This window comes from Populus alba, chromosome 5, assembly GCF_005239225.2.
Source record: "Populus alba chromosome 5, ASM523922v2, whole genome shotgun sequence".
Taxonomy (NCBI): Eukaryota; Viridiplantae; Streptophyta; class Magnoliopsida; order Malpighiales; family Salicaceae; genus Populus; species Populus alba.
Window position 1 is genome coordinate 16609961 of NC_133288.1, and position 10922 is coordinate 16620882.

The following is a 10922-nucleotide window of genomic DNA, read 5'->3' on the forward strand; positions in this document are numbered from 1 at the left end:
TTCTCACATTCTTTTTTTATTTATAGAAAATAAGAGTTATAACATTTTATTTATAGAAAAGCCTAAAAAGTCTATAAATGATAAAATATCATTTTTTCTAAAAAAATAATATTATATATATATATATATATTATTTTAGGATAATTTTAGAAATTCACTCAATAAAGTCCCTACTTGATTTTTTTAGGTTTAGAATTGTAATCCCATATAATAATTACATTGCAATCCTTAATTTTTAAAATTTACTTACCATCAAGTTATACATAAAAAACATTAGTCAGAAATTAAAATAGAATAATTAATCAAGTATAACTTGATTGTAAATAAGTTTTAAAAATTAAGAACTAAAATGAATTTAAATAGGGAATTTTAATTCTAAATCTAAAAAAAACAAATAAAAATTTAATTAAATAAATTTAGATCATAAGACTCTGGGTATAAATGTTTTAGAAAACCCAATATTATGCACTTGTATAAGATTGTTTGCTGTGTAAAATTGTTTGATCTGGCATCTCTCTTTTACTCTCAGTTATATTCTGATTTTGCAGGGCATGGGGATATTAATATTAATCTGGGTTGAGAAAACCTTCAAATTTGAAAAACTGAAGATGCCTTTTTTATTAAAAAAAAAAAAAAAATACTTTCTCTGTATTACTTACCGTACACAATTCGAGGCCAATTCCAAGGTTTGATTCTCGGGCTGAATTTGAGTGAATTCAGCTCACTGCATACCATGGGCTATGGCCATGCTAGAGCCCATCACAAAAAAACGTACCTTACCTCCCCATCTTGTGCGTAGCTGGGGCCTGAACCGAGCCACTTTCTGAATAAATGATGCATTCAGCTCAACGCAGCGTAGCTGGGGCCTGAACCGAGCCACTTTCTGAATAAATGACGCATTCAGCTCAACGCAGCGTAGCTGGGGCCTGAACCGAGCCACTTTCTGAATAAATGATGCATTCAGCTCATCAACATGTTTTTATCAAAATCTGGCTTGGCGAGCAAGGTTGATTGCAAGCGCCACGCTGCAGCCAGTGGTGCCTATTTCTCTTACCGGAGCTCCATTCAGAGAATCGGTAGGATCAGCTTGGGATCGAGATAAGGACCCCAAGAGATGCCATGCCAAGGACGATCAATTTTCACTGGCTTAGGTTGCTTGTGGGTCGCTAACCATGCACGTAGCCATCGACTTTGTTAGTTCACGTCACATGTCTCTTGATCACGACATGAGAGGTGGAGGTTTTCCTCTTTCTCTCTCTTTTTTTTTTTTTTTTTATACTTTGTGTGTGTGTGTGTGTTTTGGTCCACTAGGAATATAATTTTAAAGAAGCTAAAGGCGAGTTCGGAAAGAGAGGCAAAATATCACCATATCTACGATCTGTATTTGTGTTGATCCGTGACGGCTAAAAAATTGTCTATGGATGTTTAATAAATAAAATGACGCACATCACGTTGATAATGGGGGATTACAGGCCTCTAGAATATCTAATTTATTTTTATATTTTAAAAGTGTTTTTTTTTTAATTTAAATTTTAAAATTTTTTTATTTTAAATTATTTTTTATTTATTTTTTTTCAAATTAAAAAATATTGATAACAAAAATATTTTTTTTAAAAAATAAAAAATATATTATTTTGATACATTTCCAAACAAAAAATACTTTAAAAAATAATTGTTACTCAATTAATAAAAATAACTTATGTAGGTGTTTTTTCTTTTCAAGGTAATAAATTAAGAATTTCTTTTATTATTATTATCATTTGTTGTTGTTATTATATCTACAAAATAATTATTTAAGTTTTGATGTAAGGAGATAACTTTTTACGGTAGTTTTCTGTTTTTAAGCAAGTAAATGCTTTTAATAGTCCATAATTTGCAAACACAAACATACAGGAAGAACCTCAAAATATGAACATATAATTGCATCATTACCTAGGGGTGAGCAAAACCGGTTCGGTTCGGTTTTTATCTAAAAAACTAACCAAAATCAAATTTTCAAAAACTTAAAAAATTCAAACCGAAACCGAACCGAAACAGTTAAAACCGACCGGTTTCGGTTCGGTTCGGTTCGGTTTTTTTTAACAGAAAAACCAGAAAACCTGTTTTATTGTTTTGGGCTTTTTAGGCTTTTCGGATGGGCTTTTTGATGGGCTTTTTGATGGGCTTATAATTAATATAAATATTATCTAATTTTGTAAAAAATCTATAATATTTTTAATATTTTTTTGTCACTAAATTTTAATTTATATTAAATTATTAGTGCTAATATTGTGTTTAATAATTAATATGTTTCAAGTCTTTCTAATATTTGTGTTTTGGACTCCTAATGCATCAAAGTTTAAATAACACACACACACACCAAATTAAAATTAAAATTACAAAGCCTTGCCTTCAAAAGGGCTTAAAAAAACAAACAACAAAGAATATTGCCATAAAAAATAAAACACTTCATGCAAAAAATATAGATCTTCATTGTGAACATCATCACAATAAAAAAGCACATCTTCATCTTTGATGTTGGTGTAGTACCCGTTGATGAAGCATTTTGAATTTGAGTAGTTTCCATCTGTTATTATATAATGAAAACATGTTAAAAACCTATAATTTATAATAGATTTAAATGTACTAAAATAGCAACCAAAAAAATCACAGTATAATTTTTATTTACACAATATAAGTTACAGAAAACATGCATTGCAAGCTTAAAGAAGCAATAATTTTTATGTTGAATATCCATACCTTCTTAAACATCACAGTATAATGGTTATTTACACAAGTTCCTTCTGGAAATATGAGAAGAGGGTTATTGTCAGCTTCCTGAACATGATCCCGTAACCTGAAATATATAACTCCATATGATCATGAAGAGAACATCATTTTCAAGAACAGTAATTTTAACACCAGCATTTACACCTATTTCTTAGCTACAATCTCACGATCCTTTGCCTCTCCACGATTGAACCAGATACATCCTACACTCTTTGATATTGTGCTTTGCAACAGCCCTGCATTTAGAGCAACCACCATTGAATTTAATAAATATGCTATGCTATATTACATGACAATCCTTTCAGCTTGGCCACCACATTTCTTACTATCTATAAATAACCACCACAAAGGACTTGAAGCAAAACAACTAGAATAAGAGCTGGGACTGCACTATTTCTTCCTTCAAAATTGTACTTGTGGGATATTATCAGTTACACATAATTCAGGGATCCTTTGATATTTGTTGACAGACATGTAACTTAGGATGTAACTGTTAATTGGATCAAATATCTGAAATACATAGGACGCCATTTCTCACTTACCAACCCAACCAGGGTGTTTCTGCATAATCACAGCAAATGCAGTCATCTGTTCCAGGATAATGAAATCGATCATGGAAGTATGATTGCTCACAAAAACCTGTTCAGCAGCAAGTTTATGCTTATAAGTGAGTATGAATAAAATTATTGGATATGCTCAGATCAAAAAGAAAAAGATTCACAAGTGAAAAAATTAAAACATATTAGACATAAATACTTAAAAAAAATTTATACCGAAACAAACCTGTTTAGGCTGTATGCTAGGTCGTGGTCCATGGTATTTGACAACCCCAGTCCATGACGCAACAAAGAACATGCAAATTAACTCCACCAAACACCTCTGAGAATAAATTAAAAAATATGGAATACATTCAGCACAGTTTGCAATAACCACTTATAGAGATATTAGAACATTAAAATATAGAGAAACCAGATTTTCACAATTGTCTTCTCTGATATACATATATATTAAGAGGTGAAGTGGTGAACAGAAAGGAGCCAAGATTGAGGAATTAAAGAGAGAAATGAAGAATCGAAGATGAATTAATTAACTTGATTTTGTATAGAGTGAGTGAAAGTGTGGATATGTGAGCACGGCTGTGAGGATTGAGGGAGCGGCGCTGGAGAGAAAAGTATTTAGGGTTTTTAGTTAATTAGGTTTCAGGAATTAGAAAGTGTTTTTTTTTTTTTGTATTTATAGTACCCCTTAAACAGACCGGTTCGGTTCGGTTGGGGTTTTTCCGGTTTTCGGTTTCGTAAACCGATACCGAACCGAACCGAAAATTTTAACAAAAAAAATAATCGGTTTAAATCGGTTTTTTTTTCGGTTCGGTTTTTTTGGTTGTTTTTTTTCTCGGTTTACTCGGTTTCTCGGTTTTTTTGCTCACCCCTATCATTACCCCCTACATAATGCATTATCAATAATAAAAAAAAAAAGAGAGAGAGAGAGAAGGAGTTTTCACTGTAACCATCTCACATAACACTATTTATGGAATAATATTTTTTTCTACCAAAGTAATTGAGTCATTTTAAATTAATTATTAAAAAAATATTAGCAATATTTAGTTATTTTTTATGTTAAAAAAAAACTAAACCTACCGAATGATCTAGTATTTCTAAAAAAAGAGAGGAGTAACTTAATTTAATAAATCGGCTCGGAATTCACGTGTTGTATCCCAGAACAATGAGCCTTGAAGATGTCACTGTTACCATTGCATCAAGAACAACCCCGGAAATGATCTAGTCATTAAAAGAACAGCCCACTTAAATTATTGAAGCCCGTGTGGTTAATACTAATAAAGTCAGAATCCCCTCTCTCTTCTCTTTTGGGATTTGGAAAGTAAATTTAGTTTGATTTTTGCAATCATTACTATTTCTACGTATCAATAGGTTGATTGATTTTTTTTTTTTTGTAACCCGGGGTGTCCGGGCCAGCTTACGCGCACCACGACTATTCCCCGGGTCCACTGAATATCCTGCAAGCCCAGTAGGCAGGTAAGGCACCGCAGGAGTGACAGGCTGGTACTCTTGAGGATCGAACCCAGGACCTTCGCAAAGACAAGCTTTGTTGTTGACCAATAGACTAGACTCTCAAGCGTAGGTTGATTGATTTTTGCTTAGGTTGCTTGTGGGTCGCTAACCATGCAAGTAGCCATCGACTTGGTAATTCACGTCACATGTCTTTTGATCACGACATGAGGGATGGAGGGGTTTTTTTTTTTTTTTTTATTTTTTATTTTTATTTTTATGTATTGGTCCCCTTGGAATATAATTTTAAAGAAACCAAAGGCGAGTTCGCAAAGAGAGGCAAAATAACAATATTTCTACGATCTGTATCTGCAAAGAGAGGCAAAAAGTCAGAGATAGTGTGCCAAGGCAAGGGACCATTTTCCGAGCCCGTGTTAGCAAGTAATGTAAAAGAGTCGCCGCAGAGGCCTTAAATAAACGAAGGGTTCCAGTTGTTGCACCGCCTAAACCGCCATAGCTATCGTTTTTCTCCTTCTCTTTCGCTATCTCATCTCATATCATCATCCTTTGAATGAACACGCGGCTGATAGATTGTTTCAACGGCCATCAATGAATTCGCTTTTGATCCAACTCTTCCGTGCGTATTTGAATTAATTCATACACTTGGTAAAACCAAGAAAGCCTGAAGAACACTTTTACCCTCGTCCCTCCTGAAGCAGCAGCGTTCCCTTTTCTCAGCTCTCACCCGTCTCTTTTTCCACGAGGGTGACTCTTCTCAACACTCCCTGTCTTTCTTTTTTGCCTTTTGCTGTTCCATTTGGATTGAAATGAATGGTCTAATAAAGTTAGCTTTCTCTCGTGATTTGATTTCACAATTTCTTTTCTTGGTTGGCTATGCTTAGCATGCTCGGAGGGCAAGCAGTCATAACTAATCTCAAGTTTACTTTAGTCTCAAAAAGGCCCTGAAAGAAAGCAAGCTGTTCTTTGTTGGGGATAAATTATTTCTTTGCTGCCATTCTCATTTATCTGGGTTGTTGCAATTATTGCATCTATTTTTGATTGACCTGGGAGTTGGGTATCAATATATGAAATGAAGAGTTCTATATAGTTCACAAGTAGAAGGGCGGTGGTTGATTGACTTTTACTGATTTAATTTATTGAGTACTGTTGTCTGAGTCTGAGTTATGGATCGTGGAACTAATGAGCCTGAACCCAATCTGAGTGAATCATTTCGTCAGACTAGTAGCGTAGTCTCTTCAGTGAGAAGACGTTTTTTAAGTTTATCACGCAGCAGATCCTTCCAGGTAGATGATGATATTGAGAGTGAAAACGTGTCAGAGGCAGGTGATATTGGTGACAGGGCTCTTCATAGCAACAGTCGTAATGAAAGTGGCAGCATCAGCTTATCCATTGACAGCGGGTTAGAAAATGGTATGGTGTTTCCCATTTCAAATGATAACTTCCTACGATCAAATGAGTTGTGGGCTCATGACTCCACAGCTTTGAATACAAGATCTTCAGTGTTACCTTCGCCAGAAGAAATCATGTCTCCAATCTCAACTGATGCAGTGGTCTGCTCCAGGGAAAAACAAGAAGTGAGAATTCAAATGATCATTATTATCTATTTCATCAGCGCTTATAGGATTTGTTTGGTTTATTGCCTCATGGATATGGGTTTGTGTCTTTAGTGGTTGTTTGTCATATGATATAAGATCAAACTGCTGCTACTTGTCTAAGACTGTTAATCTGAGAATTCATTGGTTTCTTGCTGCTATATCCAGGACAAGGTGAAAGCATTTGTGTTGTCACCAGCACTCGAGTATATCTCATGTCTTGTGTATCTAGCATTTTTTGGAATTCTTGGGGTAATACGCACAACCTTTTTCTTTTTACTTTTGGAATATTTAAAATGGCATTAGTAAATGGTAACCTAACTTTAACGACTTTTTATTTTTTATTTTCTTATGTTATGTTGGATTCTGGTGTTTCTTTTCCTTTTTTCTTATTTGTCAATTTTGTTGGCTTTTTTTAAGTGGTTTTGTTATTATGCAGTTCCTGCTAGAATTCTGATGTTGCAGACAGCAACCCCATAAAATTTTAAAAGGCAGATAATATTTTTATGGAAGTTAATGAAAAGAATTTAATAAATCCATTATTACCATCACTTATAGTTTTCAAGTGCTCAACATGACCACTTGAAGAGAATATAATTTGAAATTGAAACCACATAGCCTCATGGAAACATTTTTACAATAAGCTAGATCAAGAAATATTCTCTTCGCTTGACATAAGCTGTGTTGGAAACTGGTTTTCTTTAGTTACCACAACAAGGAGTAGCTGTCTTTCTAGGAGGATGTTAATCCTAGGAAGTGTTGTCAAAATCTTGCTAATTTTCATCTTCTCCAAACAATAAATTAAGGTCAGATGAAGACTAGTTGAGGCGAGTAATTTGTACATCTTCTAGACATTATCAATAATCTAACAGCAAAGCGTAATCTATTCCTTAAAAAAGATATCCAACAGTCCTGTTTTTCTTTTGGTTACTAATACAATTGAAAGCAAGTATCACAGTTCTCTGCTAACATTGAAGGAATTTTAAAATAGAGTCAACGTCTACTCTATTAGTGAAGGTTGCAAAGGAGGTATAATCTGATTTTGGTTGTCCTATAAATAATGTATTCTTATTTTCAACTTTTAATATACAATGCCATCATCTTGAAATGGGTTTATTAAAGAAACGTTGTACCAGCAGCATAATTTATACGACAATGCTGCATTATGTTTTCTTTCTAATTGATTATCATGTTGATTTTTTTTATTTGTCATGTTTGTTTGTTTGTTTTTTTGATTGATGTGTGCATTAAACATTGTGCTTGATGGGAGTGCAAAACCAAAAAGAGCATTTAGACATGGCTGGGAGAGGGGGCATTTTCGGGGCGTGCGGATTAATATAAAAACTACTAATGTTTGACATGACATGATTTGCAGGTCTTAACAAGGTATTTATTACAAAAGCTCTTTGGTCCTGATGTTGCTGGTGTGACAAGTGACAACTATCCGCTATATCTTGACCTACCTTCCAATATGGTCTCTCTCTCCCTTTTCTCTTACTTACAAATACACCCAAATATACAGAGATATTGCATCTACATTATTTTTATGTTTAAAGTTGAGATCATTCCTAATCTTAAGTTGTCTAGCTTGTTTAACAGTAATGCGTGCTTTTGTTTCATTAAAATTTATGAGGTTTTGATGTGGTTGGATGAAGTAACATGAATATTTCTTTTTGACTTTGTTATGGTATAACAATTCATTAGTCATTACTCATCATGGAACTTAATTAGGATATTATTATTCTAAATTACTTTTATGGTATTCCCATAATACAAGATTAATTGAACCAAAAGGATTCTCGATATTGATTCGATAAGTAGAATTTTTTATGAAGTTATTAGTGTTTGGTAGATTCAATTGCCATGTAAGTTGAACCTTGGGGTTTTTGTTGTCAAACTCAATTGTTTTAGAATAATCCATAATTAGAGGTTCTGCTTGTGGTAACTGGTACTCTGTTTGTCCCATTCCTTTTAATAAATTGAACAAGTAGTGCAAGAATACTACAACTTGTCTATATCACCTTTAAGATGCATAAATTAATGAATTATAATGTTTCGACAACACTTGGACTCTGTGTTTTCAACTTTGGAATACAAATAAAGCTCATTAATTTATTACTTATTTGTAATATGTGCTCTTCTAGGTCGGTTCGTTCTTGATGGGATGGTGGGGTGTTGTTTTCAAAGAAGACATATCTAAAGTGTCCGGTCATTTGACTATTGGATTAACTACTGGTTACTTGGGAAGTCTCACAACGTTTAGTGGTTGGAATCAGAAAATGCTTGATCTCAGTGTTAGTGGCCATTGGGTGTTTTCCTTTGTTGGCTTTCTCATAGGTAACTGGCATTTGCAAATTATTGTAATATATAGTTGTAGCTTAAGTGGGACATGGAAACTTAACTATTTCTCTTAAACATGGGTCTGTTTAAAATTTTAATGAGAGACGAGCCTTCGTAATGCCAGACCATTAAAAGGTAAACGAGTAACTTCTCACTGTGTGTATCTTTCAGGGTTATTCCTTGCAGCCTACTCTATAAAATTAGGTATTGGTACGGCCAAATGTTTCAAGTCATTTTTCCAAAGGTCAAACAGAAGTGCAACTTTAGCTAGTTGGAGGGTGGACAACCCTAATCATCACTTTGCAGTTATGGTGGTATTGGTGGTAATGTTAGGCCTTTTATGGGCTTTGAGTGGAGCAATGCTAAAGGAGGAGTATAACCACGACAGTAGTGGGGCTCAGCTATGGCTGGGTTGCATAGTTGCACCCCTAGGGGTGTGGATTAGGTGGTTCTTAGCAAGGCTCAATGGACGTGGGTTAGGTAAGGCTGGTTCTTTGAAATGGATTCCTTTTGGAACTCTTATTGCAAATGTTTCTGCAGCATGTATCATGGCAGCACTGTCTACTGTGAAGAAAGCGGTATGGTTTCATCTCTCTCCCAACCGAACTTTTTCTGCTCCTTTTGCGTGAATGTGCTATACCTTTCAAGTTAAATTTGTTGATTCTAGATCTGGCTAATTATATTTTTGTGTTAGTTAGGTTAATTGTGAATCACATATTGTTTATTATGTTCTAAATTCTTGCTTTTCCTTTATTGTTTTAACCCTCGTGGTGCTACCATCCTTACTTAGCTTGAGTGAGTTTTACGAAGAATACTTCACTATAAATTTTGATGATATGAGATTTGGGTGATGTAGGTGCATACCAAAACTTGTGATACCATTTCAACTGGCATACAGTTTGGATTTTTGGGTTGTCTGAGTACGGTTTCTACTTTCATTGCTGAGTACAATGCAATGGAAGAAAGCCAGAAAAGCTGGAGAGCTTATGTATATGCCTTAATAACGATAATTGTCTCATTTAGCTTGGGGACCTTGATATACTCTGTACCTGTTTGGAGCAGGGGATACAAGTAGCACGCCGACATATTCATAAATCTCTCTTTTGGTTTTTGGCTTACTGCATGTCAACTAGGCACAAGAGAAGTGCCCTTCCAAAAACATGCTTAAAAGCCTGTTGGTTAGCGATGTTGTACATAATATTGAATACATGAATATATTTTGGAATTTTTATATTTCCTGTAATTTCTTGATCAATATGCACATTTTCTTTTTTCTTTTTATTTTTTTTTAAATAAGCAGACAAAAGAGATTTGAAATTGAAATAATAAGCTAAGAAGAGAGAAAAGAAGAAGTTAAGAAAAAAAAAAACCAAAGAAGAGAAGAAGATGCTGGAGAAGAGAAGAAGGGGGTTGGAAAAGTCTAAAACTTTGTAATTTTTATTCAATTAATAAAAAAATATCTAACATTTAGAAAAGTAGAAATAAATATTAAAACCATAACTAGAACAAGTAGTTGTGCTGCTAGTTTATTATATAAAATAGCCAACAATAATTAAATCATGTCAAACAAATAAATCCCAATTAAGAAACATCATCTATAAGTTCAAATAAATTAAACCAAAACATGAGTTAAAGCCCAATCTCTTGATGAATTGGGCTTCCCTCTATCATTTATGATCATATGAGTGCGTAAATAATATCTCGGTTTTGGTGTCTCTACCAATTAATTTTCCTCTCAAATCTAGAGATTAAGTTAATCTTGTTGAAATATATCTAAGTTACATAATCTTTAGTTTAAAGACCTTATTTAAAAGTGTATTTAAACCAAGGTGGTGGTGTTAACATCTTATGTGGTATATTGCAAACATCCTAGTTGAATAAGTGAGAGCAATAAAGTCTTAAAGATAAATAATTCATCTTTGACAACAAAAAAAATCACATTACCTTAAAGTGATTTAATAAGTAAATTCCTTTTTTTTTTTCAATTTAAGCACGCGTGCATGCACACACATATATGTATGTATAATATTAGTATGCATGCTAAAAATTTGAATTAATATCAATTGTAAATTTCAATATATGTTTTGTATTCATGCTAGTATTATATTTGCGTTGAAAACAAGTTTGTTGTTGTAACTAGTTAAGTTACTGTGACAACTAATTAATATTGATTTTAGTTAGTTAACTTATATTA

At 33.5% G+C, this 10922-nt stretch overlaps 2 protein-coding genes across 4 annotated transcripts; one reads left to right on the forward strand and one right to left on the reverse strand.

Annotated features, from left to right (window-relative positions):
- Positions 1-2363: 2363 nt before the first annotated feature.
- On the reverse strand, positions 2364-3963 carry LOC118029366 (glycerol-3-phosphate acyltransferase 9-like). 3 transcript variants are annotated; one of them, XM_073409012.1, is made up of 6 exons: positions 3861-3963; positions 3553-3648; positions 3312-3408; positions 2914-3005; positions 2740-2836; positions 2364-2566 (listed from the first exon to the last, which is right to left on the reverse strand). In XM_073409012.1, the coding sequence occupies exons 2-4, from the start codon at positions 3622-3624 to the stop codon at positions 2914-2916; spliced, it is 261 nt and encodes an 86-aa protein (XP_073265113.1). In that variant the 5' UTR covers positions 3625-3648; positions 3861-3963; the 3' UTR covers positions 2364-2566; positions 2740-2836. The 3 variants fall into 3 exon arrangements, with proteins under 3 accessions (XP_073265113.1, XP_073265112.1, XP_073265114.1); XM_073409011.1 differs by having other exon boundaries at positions 2740-3005; XM_073409013.1 differs by having other exon boundaries at positions 2740-3005; positions 3770-3957.
- A 1138-nt stretch (positions 3964-5101) lies between these two features.
- On the forward strand, positions 5102-9977 carry LOC118029369 (fluoride export protein 1). The gene is made up of 6 exons (XM_035033250.2): positions 5102-6370; positions 6557-6640; positions 7764-7862; positions 8533-8725; positions 8900-9306; positions 9585-9977. Exons 1-6 carry the CDS (start codon positions 5960-5962, stop codon positions 9801-9803), a joined length of 1413 nt encoding a protein of 470 aa, XP_034889141.1. The 5' UTR covers positions 5102-5959; the 3' UTR covers positions 9804-9977.
- Positions 9978-10922: the final 945 nt, after the last annotated feature.

Excerpts from the sequence above, each read along its gene's own strand:
- LOC118029369 (XM_035033250.2), top strand. The coding sequence starts at position 5,960 with ATGGATCGTGGAACTAATGAGCCTGAACCCAATCTGAGTGAATCATTT. Across the intron at positions 6,641-7,763 it reads CATTTTTTGGAATTCTTGGG|GTCTTAACAAGGTATTTATT; the intron begins GTAATACGCACA and ends CATGATTTGCAG. Across the intron at positions 9,307-9,584 it reads TGTCTACTGTGAAGAAAGCG|GTGCATACCAAAACTTGTGA; the intron begins GTATGGTTTCAT and ends TGGGTGATGTAG.
- LOC118029366 (XM_073409012.1), bottom strand. The coding sequence starts at position 3,624 with ATGTTCTTTGTTGCGTCATGGACTGGGGTTGTCAAATACCATGGACCA. Across the intron at positions 3,409-3,552 it reads CTAGCATACAGCCTAAACAG|GTTTTTGTGAGCAATCATAC; the intron begins GTTTGTTTCGGT and ends GCTGCTGAACAG. Across the intron at positions 3,006-3,311 it reads GAAACACCCTGGTTGGGTTG|GGCTGTTGCAAAGCACAATA; the intron begins GTAAGTGAGAAA and ends CTCTAAATGCAG.